Here is a 25,787-nt window from a genome sequence, read left to right on the forward strand (position 1 = left end):
TTGTACGAGTAAAATTGCTCCGCGCCAATAAAGATCAATGAAGATTACTGTTTGGCGCCATCTTGTGACAAACACTGGACAACCACGACAAGACACAGACAGCTTACTGAGACTGAACTTGACAAAATAGAGCATGACAGCTACGAAGCCAACACACAAAAAAATACAGAATGGGCATTAAAACTTCTCAAAGACTGGCTAAAAGAGAACAAATGGAGACAGACAAGTATGAAGCAGAGGATCTTAATAAGGTATTACGATCATTTTATGCATCTGTGCAAAGTTTCGCGGAAGGATAAAAATGTTAATTTAAAACAAATATGCCAATAAAATGTTTCAAATTCATATTCATGTCCGGTTTTTTTCTTATGTGACAAGTAGTCGTGTAATAAGCGGGATAATGTAGAGGCAGCCGGTAGTTATCGGGAAATAAGCCCCTTCAGTGTGATACAAGACCCTCCGCTTCGCGTCGGGTCCTGATCACGCTGTCGGGGGTTATTTCCCGATAACTACCAGCTGCCTCTACATTATCCCTTACATAACTTAACATTAATTATGTCAACTTATCACAAGTCAAAACTTAAAATATTAAGTTGAATTGACTTAATAAAAGAGTGTCTCTTTTATCATAAACCCCTTTGAAGCGTCTACAGCAGGCATGTATTTTGACATGACACGTGATGCACATAGGTTCACATGACGTGTTGAACACATATTTTGACATGACCATGATGCACATTGGTTCACATGACATACCGAACATATATTTTGACATGAAGCGTGACGCACATAGGTTAACATGACGTGTTGAACACATATTTTGACATGAAGCATGATGCAGATAGGTTCACATGACACGTTGAACACACCTTTTGACATGATGCACATGGTTAACATGATGTGTTGAACACACCTTTTGACATGATGCATGATGCACATGGTTAACATGACGCGTTGAACACATATTTTGACATGACGGATGATGCACATAGGTTCACATGATTCGCCGAACACATTTTGACATGACGTGTGATGCACATAGGTTTACATGACGTGCCTAAACACATATTTTGACATGAAACGTGATGTAAATAGGTTCACATGATGCACCAAACACATATTTTGACACGACGTGTGATGCACATGGTTCACATGACGTGCCTAACACATATTTTGACATGACACGTGATGTAAATAGGTTCACGACGTGCCTAACACATATTTTGACATGAAGCATGATGCAGATAGGTTCACATGACACGTTGAACACATCTTTTGACATGACGGATGATGCACATAGGTTCACATGGCTCGCCGAACACATTTTGACATGACGTGTGATGCACATAGGTTCACATGACGTGCCTAAACACATATTTTGACATGACACGTGATGCAAATAGGTTCACATGACACACCAAACACACATTTTGACACGACGTGTGATGCACATGGTTCACATGACGTGCCTAAACACATATTTTGACATGACACGTGATGCACATAGGTTCACATGACGTGCCTAAACACATATTTTGACATGACACGTGATGCAAATAGGTTCACATGATGTGCCTAACACATATTTTGACATGACACGTGATGTAAATAGGTTCACATGACGTGCCTAACACATATTTTGACATGAAGCATGATGCAGATAGGTTCACATGACACGTTGAACACATATTTTGACATGACGTGTGATGCACATAGGTTCACATGACACACCAAACACACATTTTGACATGATGTGTGATGCACATAGGTTCACATGACGTGCCTAAACACATATTTTGACATGACGTGTGATGCACATAGGTTCACATGACGTGCCTAACACATATTTTGACATGACAAGTAATGCAAATAGGTTCACATGACACACCAAACACATATTTTGACACGACGTATGATGCACATGGTTCACATGACGTGCCTAACACATATTTTGACACGACGTATGATGCACATGGTTCACATGACGTGCCTAACACATATTTTGACATGACGTGTGATGCACATGGTTCACATGACGTGCCTAACACATATTTTGACACGACGGCCCACACATGATGGGGTAAATACATGTTTTGACAAGCTTTGCATCGTGCACCCTCGAAAAATAAGTCACCGGCTGCCACTGGATAACAGTGACCACTTGTTAATATGAATAAAAAATAAATAGAATATTACAAATCTAGTGATTCACGTCCACCATGTTCTGTGTTTATTTTCTGTGTCCGGCTAGCGGCCGCAGGAAAGACGATACTCTAGACTCAGAGACGAGGTCTGTTTTCTTTGTCGTTTTAAAATCCCTTATTCCTTTTTCCCACACTAAGGTGTATCGTGTTCCTCATCACGCTGCCCTTTGAACCCCTGCCCAGCTTTAGGATAATCCTTCTCTTCAGGCCTTTCTACCGCGGAAACACGGGCGAGTTTGTACGGTCATTAGTAAAACATTCAGTCACCGATGAGCAAATAAAGGCTTTTGGTTCAGGACAAATGTTAACCGAGTGAAATGAGCGTAATTGAAAATTCCATTGGAAGAGTGCAGTTCCCTGCCATTATTATTAACAGAGGAAGAGAAACTGTAAACCCAGATGTATATCACAGACTGAGTTTCATGATTTCCTCTAACATTATGAATGACTCTGTGTCTGTGAGACTCTCAGCTGTCAACACACAGATTTATTTTATTTTCTTGTCTAATTTCCTTTCCTGTTTAAAGAAACAAAGACTATAGGTAGGAATACGATCATAGTACTTTACCATGGTACACTGATGATTATATTACAGCATTCAACTTTTATCCATGGCATTTTTAATGATACTTTGGTATTTTTTTTTAAGAGGATGGTTCTGGATGTGTACCATTATAATGTCATGACAGAGGTAGAAACGTGGTGAGAATCTTAAAGAGAGAGAGAGAGTCTGTAATGGGTTCTGTCGCTCTTATCTTCACTCTTGGGTTTCTTATCGCGGTAACACCCGAGTACCTCGGTCTCGTCCGCGTGTGTGTGCCAGCGACAGGCCAGCGCAGCGCTGGGAGACAGACGCCAGGCAGTCGTGCATTCCACCATCGCGAGCGCTTCAGTGCGGAGGGATTTGGTTACGGCACATAGAAAGATTTTGTTCCTGGAGAGCAGTCGAGAGCTGCCAGCAGATCTGGCCATGTTAACACCGATGACAGTGAACAGAGATGAGACTTCAGAGCATGTGTACTGTCAGATACTACGGTAATATTAGCACACGGGCTGATAGTATTATTGCTGGCAAACATTTGTAAGAGAATCATATTCTCACCAGACATTGTAACAGAGATGCTCAAAATACAGTAACACTCATCCAACGTGATCTCCTGAGAATACATGTATATTTTAAAGTAAAGCGTGTATGTACCCCTCATACGATTATATGTTTATTTTTTTTGCATTAAAAGTGTTTGGGTTTAGGGTAAGGTTTGGGTTAGGGTGGTAACATTATAAATAATTATGGTATAAAAGATTTACATTTTGTAACTATAAAAACTTAATAATGCTACGATTAAATGTTGCAAATACATCTAAATTGTGCGCTTCAGCATCTATTTAAACGTAAATAAAAGTATGTTTGGTGTTTTTGAAAGTTGTGCAATAATACTAACTGTGAGACCATGCTGGATGATGACTCTGTCAGAGATATTAATGCTGTCATTTTGAGACTGGTCGTGTTTCAGATTGAAGACATTACAGTGTTTTTACAATGTGTATTGTGTGTTTGTAGCATTGCAGGCATGGGATGTGTGTGAATAAGGAAATAGATCTGAAGCCGGTACACGGTGAATGGGGTCCCTGGGGGCCTTACAGTGTTTGTTCGAGAACCTGCGGTGGAGGGACACGCAGCACAACACGAGACTGCAATAAACCTGAGTAAGGACACACAAACACTTTTACATTCATGTTCATGAGGCTTATCATAGAAATAATACCTTAAAGGCGGAGTGCACAATGTTTGAATGTTGACATTTGAAATCATCTAAACAAACACGCCCCTACCCCAGTAGAATCTGGACCTTCTTTTGATAGACCCGTCCCACACATACGCAAACCAAGCAACAATGTCATTTAGTAGACACGCCCCTTACTGCTGATTGGCTACAAGTGTGTTTTGGTAGTCGGCAGGACTCCCTTTTTAAAAGCATTTTTCAAACATTGTGCACTCCACCTTTAATAATAACTGAATTATATGAAAATTAGGCTTTGTTTTCTGTATAAGATTTTGTCTTTTAAAGTTTTTGTGTGTTATATTATCAAATAAACTATTAAAATTACCACTAACAGTTTTTTTTTCAAAAGTGATCACCTTTTAGGTTTTTTGCATGTAGACATAATTAGTCATTGGGGAGGAAAAAGTTATCTTGTCAATTAAGAGAAAACGCTTCCCTGCCAATGATTTGGGTGCCAGGGTTTTTACTGCAATTTATATTTCCACTATTATCCACTAGGTGTCACTGTTATACAACTTATAAAAGACTGAAGCATCAACTTATCCAAAAACAGTTCAAACTCTGTGTATGTTTTGATCATCGCTCTGTGTACAAAAGCCTCAGTTGTCTTTAAGTTGTCTGAATCTGATCTCTAACAAAAGTCCTTCACAAAAATGCAATTATTTAAACTTTTTGCTCTTTAATTGTTTTTTTTAAGAAACCTACCTATTTGAGAGGTGATAAAAGAGAACAAATAAAGATAGGAGGAAATGTTTTTTTTTAAGCAGAGGTCTGTTCTTTTATGTTTATATATTTAAATAAGAACATTTTTTGGAAGACATTAAACTTTTGTGAAAATTAGAAAAAAAATGCTGGTGCTGGCTCGCAACTTTATTTTTTTAAATCCTGGCGGGGAAAGAGTTAAATGATCCAATATTGAAATCAATATTTAAAGCTGCAATCCAAAACTTTTTGGCTTAAAATGAACTCAAATCAGTTATTGTGCAAGTTAATATCTGTATCTCCTTATCTTACCATGATTCACAACACACTATAAAACCTTTTTGCACTTACATTTTTGAGTTTAATCAACTAGGATTTAAAAGTAATTTCAACTATCTTAAAATGCGATGAGTTGCTGTAACTTATTAAATGAAGTTGAATTTGCTTTAGTTATGTTAACTTTATTTTATAAGTTACTGCAACTCATCACTAGTCAATATAGTTCAAGTTAAGCCCCATTCAGACTGGCAACGACTAACAGTAGCAGAGCGACATGATTTAATTTTATCAATGGAAGCTTGCCGACTTCTGGTGACACGAGCGACAATGACCATTGGCAAAAGGCAGTGGGCGTGTCAATGCAAGAAAGTTAAGAAAATGTAAACTTTATGCAAATGAGGAGCAACTTTCGGGAGCAACTACCAATAAGAGTAAAGCAATTGAGTTCAAGTCATCTCTCATCAGTTACTGCAGTGGACGGTAGACATTTATTGATGACAACCAGAATTAAATACACACCACATTAAAAGAGACGGGTGGTCTAAACGGGGCATTATAAAAATAATTTATTCGTTGAGTTCTTGGGTCGGATTTTGTAGAAATGTTGTTGTTTTTCATTATACTTAAATAAAAATATGAAAAGTAACCAGTAACCTTTTGTGTTTCAAACAAAGATGCCAAAAGAGAGGCAAAAGTTAGGGATTGCTTTCAGAGCTGACAGTGTAGTTGGACGGTGCTCCGACATATGGTGCAGATGCACTTCCCGACATCGAATCCCAGCGTGAGGTCCTTTGCAGATCCCATACCCCTCTCTGCACCTTGTACTTTCCTGTCGTCTCTTAATTACGGTTTATCAAATAAAAGGAAAATGCCCCCCCCCCCAAAAAAAACTTAAAAGTTAAGGATTGCTGCTTTAAGAGCATATATGTAAATCTGTCTGTGAAGTCAAATCAAAGTTAGATTTTTTTCTTTTATCTTACTCAGTCAATATTAAAGGTATATCAAGATTATATTTTTACAGAACTCTACAACTTGACTTCATATGCTTAGGTGATCGATCCACATCTTTTATGCTTTGCTCTTCTCAGGCCGAGGAACGGAGGGCGTTTTTGTGTGGGTCGCAGGATGAAGTTTCGCTCGTGTAATACAGATCCGTGTCCCCGCGGCCAGAGAGACTTCAGAGAGGAGCAGTGTGCGCAGTTTGATGGGAAACACTTCAATATCAATGGACTGCCACCATCTGTCCGCTGGGTACCCAAGTACAGTGGCAGTAAGAGATTTCATCCTACAGTATTGTTCAAAATAATAGCAGTACAATGTGACTAACCAGAATAATCAAGGTTTTTAGTATATTTTTATTGCTACGTGGCAAACAAGTTACCAGTAGGTTCAGTAGATTCTCAGAAAACAAACGAGACCCAGCATTCATGATATGCACGCTCTTAAGGCTGTGCAATTGGGAAATTAGTTGAATTAGTTGAAAGGGTTGTGTTCAAAAAAATAGCAGTGTGGCATTCAATCACTGAGGTCATCAATTTTGTGAAGAAACAGGTGTGAATCAGGTGGCCCCTATTTAAGGATGAAGCCAACACTTGTTGAACATGCATTTGAAAGCTGAGGAAAATGGGTCGTTCAAGACATTGTTCAGAAGAACAGCGTACTTTGATTAAAAAGTTGATTGGAGAGGGGAAAACCTATAAAGAGGTGCAAAAAATGATAGGCTGTTCAGCTAAAATGATCTCCAATGCCTTAAAATGGAGAGCAAAACCAGAGAGACGTGGAAGAAAACGGAAGACAACCATCAAAATGGATAGAAGAATAACCAGAATGGCAAAGGCTCAGCCAATGATCACCTCCAGGATGATCAAAGACAGTCTGGAGTTACCTGTAAGTACTGTAACAGTTAGAAGACGTCTGTGTGAAGCTAATCTATTTTCAAGAATCCCCCGCAAAGTCCCTCTGTTAAAAAAAGGCATGTGCAGAAGAGGTTACAATTTGCCAAAGAACACATCAACTGGCCTAAAGAGAAATGGAGGAACATTTTGTGGACTGATGAGAGTAAAATTGTTCTTTTTGGGTCCAAGGGCCACAGGCAGTTTGTGAGACGACCCCCAAACTCTGAATTCAAGCCACAGTACACAGTGAAGACAGTGAAGCATGGAGCATGATATGGGCATGTTTCTCCTACTATGGTGTTGGGCATATTTATCGCATACCAGGGATCATGGATCAGTTTGCATATGTTAAAATACTTGAAGAGGTCATGTTGCCCTATGCTGAAGAGGACATGTCCTTGAAATGGTTGTTTCAACAAGACAATGACCCAAAACACACTAGTAAACGGGCAAAGTCTTGGTTCCAAACCAACAAAATTAATGTTATGGAGTGGCCAGCCCAATCTCCAGACCTTAATCCAATTGAGAACTTGTGGGGTGATATCAAAAATGCTGTTTCTGAAGCAAAACCAAGAAATGTGAATGAATTGTTAAAGAATCATGGAGTGGAATAACAGCTGAGAGGTGCCACAAGTTGGTTGACTCCATGCCACACAGATGTCAAGCAGTTTTAAAAAACTGTGGTCATACAACTAAATATTAGTTTAGTGATTCACAGGATTGCTAAATCCCAGAAAAAAAAATGTTTGTACAAAATAGTTTTGAGTTTGTACAGTCAAAGTTAGACACTGCTATTTTTTTGAACACACCCCGTTCAACTAATTGCCCAATTGCACAGCCTTAAGAGCGTGCATATCATGAATGCTGGGTCTCGTTTGTTTTCTGAGAATCTACTGAACCTACTGGTAACTTGTTTGCCACGTAGCAATAAAAAATATACTAAAAACCTTGATTATTCTGGTTAGTCACATTGTACTGCTATTATTTTGAACAAGACTGTATGTGTTTTACATGTAAACATCTACCTGAACTTATTATGAACAGTTTGGTTGAATAGCACGCTTATATTGTTTCACAGTTCTGATGAAGGATCGATGTAAGCTCTTCTGTCGCGTCGCCGGGACCATGGCTTACTATCAGCTGAGGGATCGGGTTGTAGACGGAACGCCGTGTGGTCCAGATACATACGACATCTGTGTCCAAGGCCTCTGCCGGGTATGTAAGAACATCATGGTACTTTGATTTGAATAACGCATGCTAAGTTATGATTACCATATTTATATATCCTGCTATGTACGTACTGTAGTAGTCCACAGTACTTCCGAGAACACCATGGTATCCGCTAGGGCTGGGACGATTAATCACGATTCATACTAATAATACCTGTCTGGTATCGATATTATGATATTATGCACAGCTCTTTCACTTATCCCTGCTGAAAAAAACAGCATCAGACCAGCATGGGAATTATGCTGGTCTATGCTGGTTTAGCTGGTGGTCTCAGCATACCAGCACCAAAACACAACATATGCTGGTATGACCAGCATGGGATGCTGGTGCTAATGCTGGTTTGTTGCTGGTTTAGCTGGTGCCAATGCAGGTGCTGATGCTGGTTTGATGCTGGTTTAGCTGGTGTTCACTAGCAAACCAGCACCAAAACACAACATATGCTGGTCTTGCTGGTATGCTGTTTTTTTCAGCAGGGATTATGGCTCTTAGATCAGTAGGAAGTCCTTATCAATCTAAAATCACTTTGAGTCGTTTATAACATGAATTTGAAAAAGCAAACATAATTATTATACTCTTCATTATCATGAAAACACCTAAAAAGGTTTGAAGAAAAGCGATATAAATATGCTCAGAGGCGTTTCCTGGAGCTGCGTGTGTTAATGGTACTGCGGTGCATATGGAGTTTCTGCACGAGAGCGCCCTCTGGCTTTTGGATGTAGTTGCATTTCACCGTAATTCATTAGGAAAGCAAATTGCTCGATTAATCGTCCAAGCCCTAATATCCTCAAAACTTAATGCCTAACTGTATGGTAGTTTTTATTATAATGTTGATGTTTCACGAATGCTCAACTGATCAGCCTTTATTTGAAATGTAAATATACACCATATGTATGTACTGTACTATATCTAAACACGTGTGTGTTTATGTGTGATCTTAGCAAGCAGGTTGTGACCACATTTTGAACTCTAAGGCCAGAAATGATAAATGTGGAGTTTGTGGTGGAGATAATTCCTCATGTAAAACGCTCGCAGGAACCTTCAACAACGCACAATACGGTAAGATTAACTTTCATAGTAGCTATAATTCATTCATGCACCGCAAATCCCATAATGCACTGGTGTTTTATTTACCGCAGGTCAGTTGCATGTAGAAGTGTCCGTGAGAATGAGCTGTTGAAGTTATGTTTGGTTTGAGCTTTAATGATCAATAGCATTTAAAACAGCAGACCAGCAGTGCTGCCCTCTACAGATCAGCAGATCTCTGGTCTCATCTCTTTTCTCATGAGATGATGGATTCTCTGATGAACAGAAGTAACTATTAAGCTTTGTTTTAGTCGCAGCTCGCTCCGTGATGAGGCATTTATACTTGACGCGCTCACTGTTGCAATATTCATTGAAACCATAGGGGGCGACTCGAGTAAACGAGTCCAAAACCAACATAAAGTAAAAGATAGAAGTTTACTAGAAAAACCCTTGCACTTGAGCGAAATATATAAATACGAATCAACACAACAAATAAAAAAATTATTTCATTAATGTGTTTATGAAACAAACAATACAGAAATCATGAGGTCTATTTTTTCATTCCTCATCCAGCGGTACGGTCGATAACCAGCAAACTTTCCAACGTGTCAGAGAAAGATTGTTTCATGTGGATTGATCAAAGAGATAAGGCACAGACATTCCTGTTCGGCCAGAATCGCCTGGAGGTCGGTCAAAGCTGTTAAAAATGCCTTGCACTAGGGATGCACTGATACCACTTTTTTGGAATACGAGTACGAGTACGAGTACTTGCATTTCAGTAATTGCCGATATACCGATACCGAGACCTTAATAAAAAACATGATTTAAATTTACAGGTAACAGCTTTAGTCTTATAATTTAACAAAAAAACAAAGGACTAGTTTTACAGTTTGTTGTAAACTATGCCTCTTTGGACAACATGAGGCATTAACCCCTTACACGCCACTCAAACATAGACATTTCTCAGACCATGGTATCGATTCCAGGTATCGGGAGACTTTTAACGAGAACGAGTACTTTAGAAAATGTGGTATCGAGGCCGATACCCGATACCAGTATCGGTATCGGTGCATCCCTACCTTGCACATTTCCAAAGAAATGCACCCAACCCGAAATGGTCGGAATAATTTTTACCCCAACCCGACGTGCATCATTAAAAAAAAAAGAAAAATTAAGAGACGAACCCTAGAAAATTATACCAGATTCTGACCCAAACTAGTGGAAGTTTTTTTTAATCCGAATGTAAACGGCACTGAACAGTGTGTAGTCTGCAGCCCCACTCGCAACAAATTTGGCCTGCCGCTTCATTTATTTTTATTTGTTATCTGATGACGACACCAAGGTAATCGTGAAAATGTGCATTCAAAATTGATTGACAGGGGTGTCTCAACGTAAATGAACCCACCACCAGCCATGTGATATCGCAAGCGCTCTTGGCAAATAGAGGTTGGAAAAGGACTTGATGCACACACGCAAGATAGTTTGTGTCGTCCCGTGTGCAAAACACTTTCATTTTAATTGACCTGAGACCTGATGCTGCTACTATTATTCCCGAGGTGTCCAAGGCACACGTGAAACTTATAAACCTGAACCCACTCGAGTCTGCGGTCGGACCTCGGGTTCTTTTTTAGATCTAAGTGGACCCTTGAAGACCTCTAGTGCATACTGCCACGCAAATTGGGGTCTTACGCACTTTATGCGCACGACCGCCCACTCCACTATGATGTCATTTTCACCACTCATCCAGACGCGTCAAGTATAAACAAGGCATTACTCTGCACACAATGTCATTTCTCTGCGGCTCATCACTTTTTTGTGTCTTAGGTTATAATGTCGTGGTGCGGATTCCTGCTGGTGCGACTAACATTGAGATTAAACAGGTCAGCTACTCAGGGACACCAGATGACGATAACTACCTCGGTGAGTCATGAACTGTATTTGATCTCAAGCTGAATTTAGATCAAAGCAGAAAATAATATTTTATTGAAGAACTTCTACTTTCCTTAAGTTTCTCTTCATCATTTAATATCTAAGCAAAATACTTTAGTAGAGATGTACTAAAAATGGCCAAAAAGCATCTTTCTCTGAAACTTTTTAAAGACTGTGTAAAGTCATTTCAGAGAATTGTTTCTAAACACATTATAAATGTATTGCTAAAAGACTGTAAACTGTGTAACACTGAATTGTGGAGTCACACCGTTAAACAGTTTTTCCACATTTCTGAGTTCAGGGTTATTTGGGCGGGGCTGAAACTGTGGCTTGATGACACACTGGAGCCACAGAGCATGGCCCCGCCCCTAACACAATCACGAGCATACATTCAGGTGGTAGCGGTATTTGAAAATTAATAGAGATGGCAGCTTTTTCCCCGCTAGGGGGCGTGGTTTCAGCACCGACTGCGGACACGCCCCCTGCGTTTAAGAGCAGAGAATGCAGCTTATCAAATTTGACTGGGTGGTTAATAACACATTTTGTAAGACTTTACACAGATTTTTTGCTGTAGTTTTCTTCTTCATGCTGCTTTGTGTGTTGTTTTGCATGGATCTCGGTTTATTGTTCTGTAAGTGATTCATGGATACTCATTAGGTACGTTTACATGCAACCTAATAATCCGTTTGCAATCGTATTGATGGATTAAAAAGTCTTCATGTAAACACCTTAATCAATATGATTAAGGGTGATCGGAGTCCGATCATCAGGAGAAAAGTACGCATGTAAGCACGTGAATCGTAGTATATTTTCAATCGGATGCCAAAATACCTTGTGCACATGTGCAGAAGAATTGTGCTTAAGTTCTCGTCTTATATTTAACTCTTATTTACATATCACATGATTCTCATCACAGAAAGATGCAATAACAAGGAATGGCAACACTGTTTATTAAGGTAATGAGGTCACACGCTGTATTCTGCAGGGTTTCTGTGTACTTTTATAACATTTAGGGTACATAAAGCAATAAAATAGCATAGTGCCTGTCGAAAATTGTGTTTTCATTGCCTGTATATGAAAACATCCTAAAAACAACTTTCTCCAACTTAACTTTGACTTGACTTTATACATAGTGCATGAACTTGAGTTTCAGATTTGGGCTACTTTTAAACTTTTTCCGCGAGTGGATTTTTTTCTGCGAGATCTATTTCGCTGATTAATTATTGGTATTTGGTTGAATAGTGATTAGTTTTAAATGTCCATTGGGCTGGTTTTAATACACAAATCTGGCAACCCTGGTTGTGCGTTTGTGCAGACGTTTGGTTCGGATTATGTACATGTAAACAAACATTTTAATCAAATTGCAATGTTTAGGTTACATGTAAACTGTATTGTCGTAACCTTCAATCAGATTAAATTCAGTCGGATTGACAAAATTTTGTGCATGTAAACATAGATCTGACGGTTTCATCTTCTCATGTGTTTTCTTTCAGCTCTGTCTGATGGACACTCCAACTCCCTTCTCAACGGGAACTTCGTGGTGTCCATGTTTAAAAGGGAAATTACATTTAAGGGAGTCGAGATCGAGTACAGCGGATCAAACACTACAGTGGAACGCATCAACTGCACGGAGCGCATCGAGGAAGAGCTCGTGCTACAGGCAAGAACAAAAATAAAAAACATTCAGCACGTGTACCTGCATCCACTGAAGTACATGAGATGTCCTGATGGGACAACATCATCTTCAGGGGTTTTAGGGGTTCAGTTTACTACAATTTTTGGGGTGGTTTCCTAGACAGGGCTTAAGTCTAGTCCAAGACTAAAATGCATGTTTGAGATGTCTTAACTGAAACAGCTTTCACTGACATATCTTAAAATATATCAGCGCCATCGTTTTGTGCACACCAGTAATGTTTTTTTGTAAAGGTATGTTTGTAAAAACTACTTAAATGTCCTAATATAACTAAGGCATAGTTCTGGATTAATCTAAACCTTGTCCATGAAACCACTGTTAGCCATCATTTCACTGTCTCGGTTTTTGCTTGCTGGGTTTCATCAGAATGTGCGTTCCCTGGGATCAAACCCATGACACATTTTTACTTTAAAACAAGATGAAAATGACTTGATCTTGTCCAAAACGCCTACTTTAAGAAATATGTGTCACAGGTTCTGTGTGTGGGAAACCTCTACAATCCAGACGTGCGATATTCCTTCAGCATTCCCATTGAACCTGATAGGGAAGCATTTGTGTGGGATGTGTCCGGACCCTGGCAGGAATGCAGTCGCATGTGTCAAGGTGAAATGCCTTTACTGATCTCAGTACAGTCCATTTCTTTGTAAACTGAAGTCTTCAGATGGAAATAACCTGCGTTTTTTGTGTGTGTGTGTGTGTGTATGTACAGGAGAGCGTCGGCGGAAGGCAGTGTGTGTTCGCAAGAGCGACCATTTGGTGGTTTCCGAGCAGAGGTGCGAATATCTGCCTCGGCCCCGGGGCACAACCGAGTCCTGCGAAACAGAATGTGAACTCAGGTACTGATGCACACTTTGTTTGACTTTTTGTAGTATGGGAACTTTATAAATCATGCATGGCATGGCTGTTCTTCATAAACAATACAACAACAAAGTAAACAGTCAAAATGAAAAATTAATTCAATGCACTCATGTGCCTGTCATATAAATCAAACCCAATCTCAAGTCGTGGTATAGTCATGAAATATTTGATTTATTTGTGTTCATAGATGTCACGAATGTCTTTTTCGTTTAACGAGACATTTTTGCTTTTGCCCTTTTCGTCCTGTATCTGTCTCTTTTTTAAACCAGAGTTGAAGGTTATAGAGATTTTTTTATTATGATTGTGTTTTGATTTTTACCGAGCCCCTAAGGTGACATTGGAGTAAAAAAAAACTAAAGTTTAGTTTCATGTGCTCACGTGAAACCTTCATTTGCAGATTTTTTTTGAAGTGTAGTTTCGAGCGCGCACGTGAAAATATTGCGAGTGCGCACGTAACACTTTTGCGTGCACACATGAAACTTTCGCTTTCGCAAAACTAAACGCGATAGTTTCACGTGCCCTTGCGAAACTGAACGTGATAGCTTCACGTGCACACGCGATAGTTTCACATGCATGCGCAAAACTAAACGCGGTAATTTCAAGTGCGCGCGCAAAACTAAACGTGGTAGTTTCATGTTCCCGCGCGTAACTAAACGCGATAGCTTCACGTGCACACGCGATAGCTTCACGTGCACACGCGATAGCTTCACGTGCACACGCGATAGCTTCACGTCCGCACACGATAGTTTCACATGCATGCGCAAAACTAAACGCGGTAGTTTCATGTTCCAGCGCGAAACTAAACGCGATAGTTTCACGTGTGCATGCGAAACTAAACTTTCTTTAATTTTTTCTCCATGTCCCCTTAGGGGCTCCGTAGATTTGACATTTCTTTGATAATTTTTTCCCTATTCTTATCCCAAATATGATGTTTTAAAGTGTACCTGTGCCTGAGCCAGCCTACGAATCATTCAGTTCCCCTAATCTAACCCAAACCCCAAGCGACATAGATTTAAAAATAGAAAAAAAGCAAGAAAACAATACATTAAATGACACGAAAAAGAAAGGAAAATCATGTTGAACACGAATTAATCAATCAAATATTTTGTGACTATACCACTATATCACTGTGTTAACTCTCTTTGTGCCCTCTTCAGGTGGCATATAGCGGGCAGAAGCGATTGCTCTAGTAAATGTGGACCCGGGTACCGTACGCTGGATGTGCTGTGTATGCGCTACAGTCAGAATAAGAGGCATAGCGAACGCGTGGAGACAAGAGCCTGCGCAGACCTGCCCAAACCACAGACACGAGAGGTTTGCCATGGAGACTGTCTCCTGAAAAGCTGGCAGTACAGCGCCTGGTCTCAGGTATCACACACCCCTGTTTACATCTTTTCTTTTAAAGGGTTGATCATAGTCTGCAGCATGTGTGTTGTCATTATGGCAGTGCTCTACGACATGTGGTCACGGCGTCAGGACACGGCAGGCCTTCTGCATGAACAATCTGGGCCGCAGACTTGTGGACCGAGAGTGTAGCGAACAGCAGAGGATTTTGACCGAACCTTGTAATGATGTGTCCTGTCCTGATTGGTCCACCGGCGAGTGGAGTGAGGTAATCACTGGAGCTTAACTCGCACAGAAAACATGACACAAAGATCAAGTAAATCAGGTTGTTCTTTGTGTCTCTGTAGTGTTTGGTGACCTGTGGTAAAGGTGTTAGACACAGGCAGGTGCTATGCATTCTGGGAGATGAGAAACTCAACGAGCAGCGCTGTGATCCAAACACTAAACCTTCATCTGTTGGCAGCTGTGAACTTCCTGAGTGTGCATCCTGGCAAGTCGGAGTCTGGAGTTCGGTACGAATCTGTGTGTTTGTGTCTCTTTAAATGCAAATGAGATGCTGCTTCCCACCCTGTTTACATACACCAAACATACACCATTTTGAATAAGTAAATCACTTTACCTCATTGTTCATAATGAACATGCAGTAATGAATTATGTAAAAACGATTTAAAATGGAAATGAGGATCTAATGGGTCACACCAGCCTCGTTTGAGGCGGCAAAATTGCGTCTACTGCGCCTAGTTTGCCGCTTGAACAGTTTAATTTTTCTCGCTTCATTTGCATGTGAAAGCCGCACATGAAATTGTAGTCATCGAGACATTCACGTGAAAAATTCACGTCATGGGAGGGGCTTCTGCCGCTTTCTGTAATCACGTCACTACTAGAGCAAGCTCCTGATTGGTTAACGCGGCGAGTTTTTCCGCCAAAGTTCAAATTTTTCAACTCAGGCGTTTGGCGCGGCAACGCTCAATTCGCATGAACTAGAGGCGCGAATGAGGCGGAATCGCGTCTACCGCGCCACGAGACTTCCAGACGCGCGTCTTTACATTGACTTAACATTAAATTTCTAGCATATTGAAAGGGGTGGTGTAGTCTTCAAGAGAAAACAACGCGTGAATCGTGGTTTTTTCTTAATCGGATGCAAAAATACCTCGCAGAAGAATTGTGCTTAAGTTCACGACTTATATTTACCACTTATATCACATGATTCTCATCACAAAAACATGCAATGGCAACATGCGTTATTAATGCAATGATGTCACGCGCTGTATTCTGCCACGTTTACTTTCATAACATTACATAAAAGTTAATGTTATGAAGTTAAACGTCAAAACCGTTTTTATGATTAAAAAGATACTCACATTCACAAAATACACGGATTAAGCATGAGATTATACGAGATTATACGAGTATCTGGCAAACGCGAGCGTCTCTTTTATCATAAACCCTTTAGACGCGTCTGCAGCAGGCACTTAATTTGACAAGACACGTGATGCACACAGGTTTACTCAACGCGCTAAACACATATTTTAAAATTACAAGCACACACATGACGGGCTACATATATGTTGTTACGAACTTCGCATCGTGCGCCTCGAAAAATCTGGCAACCCTGGTTGTGCGCTTGCGCAGATGTTTGGTTTGGTTTGGATTATATAGAATGTAAACGAACATTTTAATCAGATTGCAATGTTTAGGGTACATGTAAACTGTATTGTTGTAACCTGCAATTGGATTAAGTCTTTCCCCGCCAGCGTTTAAAAAAAGTTGCCAACCAGCGCCAGCATTTTTTGGATTTTTACAAAAGTTTATTGCTTTCCATAAAATGTTCTTCTTTAAATATATAAACATACAGACCCTCTGCTTTAACAAAAAAAAAAAAACTGTTTCATCCTACCTTTCAAATATGGGTAGGTTTCTTTAAAAATAACAAGTTTTGTGCAAAAAGCTGAGATAATTGCTTTTGTGAAAGACTTCTGATAGAAATCCTATTCAGTGCTATGATCAAAACATACACTGTGTCTGAACAGGTTTGACGTGAGCGGTTGCTTCTGGGTTATATAGATGGTTTCGGCAGTAACAACATAAACAAGCGGCTTTCATGGTCAACACGTAACTTCCGGTAAACTCAGCTAAAAATGAATAACAACAAAGTACTTTAAACGTAGTTTATTTATATAATAAGCAAAATAAACAACACATAGATTACCTAGGAAACCAAAACATTTGTTATTTTCAACGAGGTATTTGTTCAAGAGTTCAGTTTAGCAACTAGTCAGACCATAAAAAAAAACTGAAACCGGAAGTAAAGTTCTGACCAGATGCGTATTGCATCACCGCACGTGTGTCCAATGAAACCGTCTATAAATTGGGTAAGATCTGCCATCTGGTGGATAAAAGCGGTACTGTGGATTGCAGGAAAATTTCGTCTTTGGCATGGAAGCTTTTTTTTCTTAATTGACAAGTTATCTCGTTAATGGCGGGGAAAGAGTAAACAAGTTAAGGATTAACAAAATGTTGTGCATGTAAATATAGCCACTGTGAGGTCTGACAGTTTCCTCTGCTGATGTGTTTTGCTTCAGCTCTGTCTGTGAAAAATAAATTTGTCACATTAGATGTCCTTTAATTGAAAACCGAAATAATCTTCAAACAAAACATCAAACTTTTTTGTAATATCAGTGAGATGTGTGTGTTGTTGTGTAGTGAATGTTTAGCTTGTGTGTGTGTGTTTGTAGTGTACTGTGAGCTGTGGGCAGGGATATCAGATGAGAGCGGTGAGGTGTGTATCAGGAGATTACCCACAGACGGTGGATGACAGGGAGTGTAATGCAGCCGCCAGACCCCGAGACAGCCAGGTAAACATTAACACACACTGCCGACTTCTCCGTTCTTTACCAGACTTGTAATGTTTTCTATACTAACTTGCAGGACTGTGAGATGTCAGCTTGTCCACGCACAGCATCGGTGTTTAACACACCAGGACCACCAGACCACCAGTCAGCTCAAACAAACACACAGTGGAGATTCGGCTCATGGACAACAGTGAGGGACACCCAGACACAACACTCATTTTATATAAAACTAAAGACTAAGCCAAGCGTCCGCTTGATGAACAACTGACAGCCATCTCAGAATAAAAAGAAAATATTTATTTTAGCCTGTGAGTGAGTTCTTCTCTCTCTCGTGTTTGTTTCAGTGCTCTGTGTCGTGTGGCGAGGGCAGAAGAGGACGTTACGTCAGCTGTAGAGATGCTCAGGGGGGCGTGGCCGATGAGTCTTACTGTGCCAATCTGCCTCGACCCCCAGACTCATCGACGTGTTTCAGCTCCTGCGGCCAATGGAGAGAGAGCGAGTGGTCCACAGTGAGTAAAAACACACAAACCAATGTCACTTTATATTATGAACCCTGATCTCAAAAACAGCTGAATGCGAAATTATGCAATTTATGGTAGGTTTGCCTCATAGTGAGATCATCCTATCATCAGCCTGTGAGGTCACGATATACGATAGTATCAGGGGGCGGAGCAATAGTTTACTCATTTATTTATTTGTTCATTTGTTTTTTACTCATTTATGGCAAGCCACTGAATTGGTGAACAAAAAACAGAAGCTGCTTTACTCTAATTGTGCGTTCACACCAGACGTGAATGAAGCGAATAAATCGAATGAATGGACGCTTCAACATTTTGAGTTAACTTCATTTCATGCTTCATTTGCACATGAAATTTATGTCATTCGCTTGTGAAATTCAGACACAAATACACTCAATTTTGGCGGCTTTAGCTATCTTGTAGTCTCAAGTGAGGCATATACAGTGTCGTGGAAAAATAATACTAATACGTAGGATCTGTCCATCAGAGATGATTTATTTACTTGTACAAGGACTCAACACATAACGACAGTGAAACGATATGTGAAGAAGTGAAGAATCTCAAATCCTTCTTTCATTATATACTGACATTGAGTTTGTACCACCCCCCCCCATGCTATTCGATCAAAACAACTCCTTATTAGGTGTAGTTTAGACACTTCTGGGTGGTTATATTTACTCTACTTGTATCCAGGCAGACGATACATATGTTTTTTAAGCACATCATCACACAAACAAAAACCACACTTGCACCTTGCCATACTTCCTATCCCGAGCTCTATCGAGCTAGACTTCCTGTCCTAGACTTCACCCCACGCAGATTAAAATGTCATGACTGACATAAATCATACACTGAAGAGTACAAAAATAATATAAATGCATAAAGAATAAATTTCCATTACAATTCCACCCCAATGTCCAAATGACATTTTTATCCAGACTTCCCTGCAGGCTTTTACGCTGCTCTCAGAAGCCCTTCGTTTAAACATTGATTGTAATACTTTAAGGAACTCAGCCAGTTCAAAATCATCCTTCCCCATTTGATCCTCTTCCTCTAATTTACAGTCATAATTACCATAAAAAGCGATCACCTTGGTTGTTATTAGATTGTTAATGCACTTTAAAACAACATTTTTAAAGTAGCAATTTACTCATCCCTTGTGAGCTTGCCTTAGGTTTTCAACACATTATTAATGCAATAACACAAGTGACAAACCACACATCAAAAAAAACATAGATTTCTAAAAAAACAACATTAAAGATAAAATGATACATCAACACACCAAAGCTTACAGGCTGGCCAGTGTAAACATTTCTATATCATGAATCAGCATTTGAGCAATCTCACTGTGAGTATGTTATGCAAATCACTAGTGAGCTAAACATAGTTAATTACATTCCTATATGTGTATGTGTAAAATTGTGTAAGCATGCAGATCCTCTTCAACCCAGGCAGCCCATCTTTAGCCGTAGAGGGTCGTGTGAGGGGCGAGGTTCCACTAGCACCTCCTCATTTGCAGAGCCCTCCCACAACTATCATCCTCATTTTGCTCCTCAATTTTATTCTCAATTTCCTCCTGTTCAATGCGTTGGTACATCATTTTAGTCATACCTTTATCAATTGTTTTCTCGATGAGACCTCTTAATAAATGGTATGCAACACCATCCACACCAATTCAAAATAGCAATCATTACACCTATTGACAACAACACAGATGAAATCTACACACTCCATTTACCAAACCACTTTTTTAACATGGAATTGAAAGGATGATCTACATACAGTTCCACGCCCTCCAGGAAAATACTCATAGAAATAAAAAAAATAGAAACAGGTGTGGAGGAAGGGAATTGCCCTCGAATGCGCATGCTCAATAGAACATTTTGGCTATTTTGTGTCATTTTACTTAAATTGGTTCAGTTGTGTGAACTTTACGTTTTAACTTATAAACAACAAGTAGCTATTTTAAGCAAACTCAACATTTTAATTAAAAATAAGTAAACAGCATTTTCATAGTAAGGTATACTTTTTGATTTTACAGATTGTGTTCTGAGCTTTACCTTTACCAACATATTGTAACAAAGTCAACCCATCTGGGAGGTTTAGGGTGGACAGGCTTTTTGCCAGGGCTTAGTGGTATATTATAGTACTCACGATAGCCCCGGCAAAGGTTAGTGAACATGAATCTGCGGCTGGCGAACATAAACGCAACCCAAAACTGGCTGTCCAGATGTACTGGCACTGAATAAAACACATTGGAAATGTCCACGGTCATGTAAAATGCGGTGCTCTGTGATATTTGTAACAGGATGGTATAAGGGTTGGGCACGTTCGGAGCCCTTGCTTCTACAGCCGCATTTACTGCCTGTAGATCTTGTACAAATCTCCACTCAGTGGGCTCAACTTTTCCTCTAATTTTCTTTACCGGAAATATTGGTGTATTTTCCGGTTACTACGAGCATGGAATAATAATTCCTTTTGCGAACAACGAATCAAAAACAGGTTTGATACAGTCCTCTGCTTCTTTTTTGAGAGGATCTTATGGTTTTCACTGGCGAAAATCACTCTTTGGTGTGATCTTTACGGACCCACATTATACTTATCTGTGGCCCACTGATGGAGTGGCATCGTGGACCGATCCACCCCATGTGTGCTGCCAACTGTCGCTGCGCTGCTATTCCCTGCGCTTTCGCAGAGAATAGCTCTGGTATGCGGTTCTCCGCACACCTAAGGATGGAAAATAAGACATGTCATCATTTTACATATGCCAATTTGCGGCATTTGTGCATGCACTTACTATAGGGCCCACATACTCCCTTTCATATCAGTAGCTTTGGCCAGTGATATGTAAGGACCAGCATTTGCAACATCATACAACATAGAAGCACATTTAGGAAGCATCACACTCAATGCAGCCCAGGCCCCATTCCAGTACAACCAATTTGTGGTCAACTGATCACCAGACTGCTGTGCCCACGCCGCTTGGTAATCTGCTTCGATTTCCCAGGTGACATGAGCTGTGCAGTGCAAATCTTCTGGTGACATAAAATCTGAGGATGGGCGTGTACATTAGTGTGTTTTCAAACCAGCATCACTCTCAGGCCTCTCCCCCACAAACACACTGAGGCACACTTCCTTACACAGAGTCACATTCAACCCAGTCACTTCATCACACCATACCGTCATGTGCAGTTTACACATGATGTCTTTACCGAGCAAGTTATATGGGCAAGTTCTGCTAATTAGAAAAGAGGTAAAAAAAAGAAGTTTGATTATGTTCATATATACATTGTAAAGGTTGAGAAAAAGTTTCTTTAACAACATGCCCTGTGGCACTGAGGGAACATTTTTCATTTTTTTTTATCATCTGTACAGATTTGGGCATATAATCAGCAATATTGAAGTGGGGGCCCCTGAATCTACAATAAAAAGAATCTTTTTGCCTGAGATAGACAATAAAACATATTGTAAACTTTCAAATGGTTTTCTTGCGAAAGATTATTTAGTATCACAGAGTAAAGTAGGAAAAATACTTCTTACCCCGGCCAAGCATTCTTCATTGCGACAGAGCATAAAAGAACCTACTTCAGTCTCCTCTCCACCGGCCCCCTCCCCGCTATTTAGCACATTTCAGTCTGCATGAGGTTTTTGAACTTTTAGTTCGGGGCATTGATCTTTCCAATGATCCATTGAATCACAGTTGAAACATCCGCGTTGATTCCACCGGCCGTTCCCTCGTCCCCGTCCTCTGCCTTTACCCCTGCCCCTTCCTCTGTGGCCGCCTCTCCCCTGTGGGTTAAGTGTTGGAAAACCGGAGTTACGATCCTGTTGTTGTCGATCGTTAAGGGTGCATTGCATCATGGTGAAATTCATATCTTGTGCCTCCCTGTTCTTTTTGAGGCGTTCTTGTTTAAGTCTCTTCTCGTGGTGTTCCGCATGTCTCACCACTTCCTCCAATGTGGCCATTTTCTCCCCGTCCAGGGTAGCTTTGATAGGTTCAGACAGTTCAATATCTAGATTTCTCATGAAGTACATTGGTAAGTGCCTACTGTACGCTGGGTGGGGTTCATTATTGGGCATTTTTGCAGTTATGCCAGAATGTCTCTCAAAGTCTTTTTCTAATCTTGCCAGGAAATTACTCACGGTCTCTCCATCTTGTTGTTTGCACGTAGGAGTCCCGTGCAGCCACAGCGTTGACATAGAGATCGGCAGGGGGTATCGGTGTAGTTGGCAGCACGGGGCTCCTCCGACTGCTCCATTTTGATGTTCATCGTATGGGGGTGATGTCGGCTTCTGAGGTAATTGATTGTTTTCGGAGAGGGTTTGGGTGTACAGGAGACTGGAAGTGCGACCCACATTGCCAGGTCCACTCAGGTCACATACATCACAGGAGGAAAAAGAAGAAGAGTCACTATAAGGCATTATTTTAAAATATTGCTTATTCAATCTTTCTTCAGATTCTCTAATGAACATATCCATTACTGTTAACGATCTACCTTTATTCTTAGAATGATCTTTCTGTATTATTTTGTCTCTGAGCTCTTTATTTTTTAGTTACACTGAAACTTATTTCCCCATATTTTTGTATCAGAGGTATGGTTTCTATCCATCCTCTCCCATAAGTTCTTATTAAACCGGTTTCATCTCTGACAGACAATCCACTTTCCGTGTTCCATTTCGGACGGGGAGCGCTACTTCCCGTGTTTTCCATTATCTACAGGCGGGTACAATTCCGTCAGTAATTTTAGAAGAGACTTACTCTTCAGTGATTACAATTTCACGCAGTGATTTTCCGGGAGAGACCACTCTCCAGTGTTTACTCACTTAAACCCCTTTCTAGAGGTGATTTTCCGGGAGAGAATTACTCTCCAGTGTTTACTCACTTAAACCCCTTTCTAGAGGTGATTTTCCGGGAGAGAATTACTCTCCAGTGTTTACTCACTTAAACCCCTTTCTAGAGGTGATTTTCCGGGAGAGAATTACTCTCCAGTGTTTACTCACTTAAACCCCTTTCTAGAGGTGATTTTCCGGGAGAGAATTACTCTCCAGTGTTTACTCACTTAAACCCCTTTCTAGATAACGTATTTTTATTTACCGTATTATCTCCACTGGTTCGTCTGGATCCCGTCACCTTCGGATCAGAGTCAACGCCCACGTCCCTTCAGCTGGGGGTTTGGGTCACCTCTCCTATCTATGGTGAGTTGATCAAACCGTTGACCCTTTCCTCGGGTTATTGGGATGCCATCCTCGTCGCCAAATTGTCGTGGAAAAATAATACTAATACGTAGGATCTGTCCATCAGAGATGATTTATTTACTTGTACAAGGACTCAACACATAACGACAGTGAAACGATATGTGAAGAAGTGAAGAATCTCAAATCCTTCTTTCATTATATACTGACATTGAGTTTGTACCACCCCCCCCCATGCTATTCGATCAAAACAACTCCTTATTAGGTGTAGTTTAGACACTTCTGGGTGGTTATATTTACTCTACTTGTATCCAGGCAGACGATACATATGTTTTTTAAGCACATCATCACACAAACAAAAACCACACTTGCACCTTGCCATACTTCCTATCCCGAGCTCTATCGAGCTAGACTTCCTGTCCTAGACTTCACCCCACGCAGATTAAAATGTCATGACTGACATAAATCATACACTGAAGAGTACAAAAATAATATAAATGCATAAAGAATAAATTTCCATTACAACAGATATTGAGTAAAGAGCGTTTTTTACAACATTTGTTTGTGTACTACAATTTTTTTTACAATTGGTTAACGCCACGCGAATATCCACCAAAATTCAGATTTTTCACTTGGTGCAAATCACACGTAACATGTGTCAAATTGATGTCATTCATGCGAAACAATCCACAGGATGTCTAGCGCGTCTTCGTTTTGACTTAACATGTAAATTCGCGTCTGGTGTGAACACACCATAAGGGTAGCTGACAACACTGTCACGACTGCAACCTTCTACGACATATTCTGAGCACCTCAGTGGCTTATCTTTACATGCACAAAATTTTGTCAATCCGACTGAATTTAATCTGATTGAAGGTTACGACGATACAGTTTACATGCACCCTAAACATTGCAATCTGATTTAAATGTTCGTTTACTTGCACATTATATAGAATCCGAACCGATAGTCTGTGCAAGTGCACAGCCAGGGTTGCCAGATTCGCGTATCAAAACCATCCGAATGTATGTTCAAAACTCGCCCAAAAGCATCCCAATGACTATTCAGAGCCCAAATAGCAATAATAAAGCAACAAAATAATTTAATCTTTAACCCGCTTAAAAAAAAACAGCGGGTGGAAACATTTCAAACATGCCAAATCTAACTTGGCAACGCTACAGAACACTATTGTTTTACTTTAAGTAGCCTAATGTTTTAATACTTACATAAACGCTGCTGAATGTACATTTTTTTTCCTTATATGAGGTTGTCTGGGAAAAGAAATCAACACTTTATCTCACCAGTCTTTCTTCTAGTTGCACCAACCTAAAACTTTCCTGAAAAAGTTAAGCATTGTCAGTTTTTGCAAACCATTGCTGAATGTATATTATGATATACCAAAATGATGGAAATGTTGCAAATGCGCAGCTCTTGCTTGCCTAATTTTTGAGTATACATGATACAGTTACGACAAGACGCGTGATTGGTCTAATTACAGTTATGGCAAATTAAACAACCTTTTTTTCTCAATGCATTACGGGTTTTCATTTTCCATTAAACATGCATCCAATGCTGCCTTTTGAATTTTCGTAGAATTGCATCATTTTGCATTTTTAATTTTAATTGCGTACAATAGAATTGCAACATTTTTAGTGTGCTACAGTAAATACAGCAGAGCCTAACTAGTCAGCTTACTACATGTTGAACAAAACTAGTAAGTCTATAGTAGTCTAACAAGTCAGTTAACATGTCACAAATAAATGCATTTCTCTCTAGTGTTCGGTATCGTGTGGCGTGGGTCGGTCAACACGCCAGGTGGTGTGCATGAACTATCACCATCAGCTGGACGATTCCTTCTGTCACCCAGATGAGAAACCCAGCACTGAGCAGGAGTGTACTGCCACCCCTTGTCAATCTTCCTACCAGTGGCCCAACAATCAGCCCCATTTACCCTATGACCCGGGCAGCCACCCCGGACATCACAGCTGGAACGTCCCATCGGCCGACAACCAATGGAGGACGGGACCATGGGGAGGGGTACGTCGTCTAAAGTGTTCCTTTAGTCACGTGACATTTCTGGCTCATGCGATGCATGTATCTGTAACTTCTCCACGGTCCCCTTGAGAAAAGAAAAGATGGCAGCAACTTTGTGTTGTGTGCACATGTTCATGAATGTTTGTTTTCTTTTATATTTTACACTCATCATAAACATTTCTATCATCTGACTGCAATTTACTTCATTAGCACATGTGCCCATTAGCTTTGATCCGTTGCAATAGCACTGA

General features: G+C 40.2%; 1 protein-coding gene across 1 annotated transcript in view; it reads left to right on the forward strand.

The window, feature by feature from the left end:
- The window catches only part of LOC135768181 (A disintegrin and metalloproteinase with thrombospondin motifs 20), a 99,064-nt gene that overhangs the window by 41,119 nt on the left and 32,158 nt on the right, over positions 1-25,787 (forward strand). Inside the window, exons 12-26 of the mRNA XM_065277357.2 lie at positions 3,766-3,911; positions 6,058-6,239; positions 7,943-8,079; positions 9,033-9,150; positions 10,942-11,037; positions 12,540-12,706; positions 13,213-13,342; positions 13,449-13,575; positions 14,755-14,965; positions 15,045-15,209; positions 15,289-15,453; positions 17,677-17,796; positions 17,870-17,983; positions 18,138-18,302; positions 25,279-25,539. Coding sequence (XP_065133429.1) covers positions 3,766-3,911; positions 6,058-6,239; positions 7,943-8,079; positions 9,033-9,150; positions 10,942-11,037; positions 12,540-12,706; positions 13,213-13,342; positions 13,449-13,575; positions 14,755-14,965; positions 15,045-15,209; positions 15,289-15,453; positions 17,677-17,796; positions 17,870-17,983; positions 18,138-18,302; positions 25,279-25,539 — 2,304 coding nt within the window. The remainder of the gene's footprint in view (positions 1-3,765; positions 3,912-6,057; positions 6,240-7,942; positions 8,080-9,032; positions 9,151-10,941; positions 11,038-12,539; positions 12,707-13,212; positions 13,343-13,448; positions 13,576-14,754; positions 14,966-15,044; positions 15,210-15,288; positions 15,454-17,676; positions 17,797-17,869; positions 17,984-18,137; positions 18,303-25,278; positions 25,540-25,787) is intronic.

Source organism: Paramisgurnus dabryanus, chromosome 23 (assembly GCF_030506205.2).
Source record: "Paramisgurnus dabryanus chromosome 23, PD_genome_1.1, whole genome shotgun sequence".
NCBI classification, from domain to species: Eukaryota; Metazoa; Chordata; class Actinopteri; order Cypriniformes; family Cobitidae; genus Paramisgurnus; species Paramisgurnus dabryanus.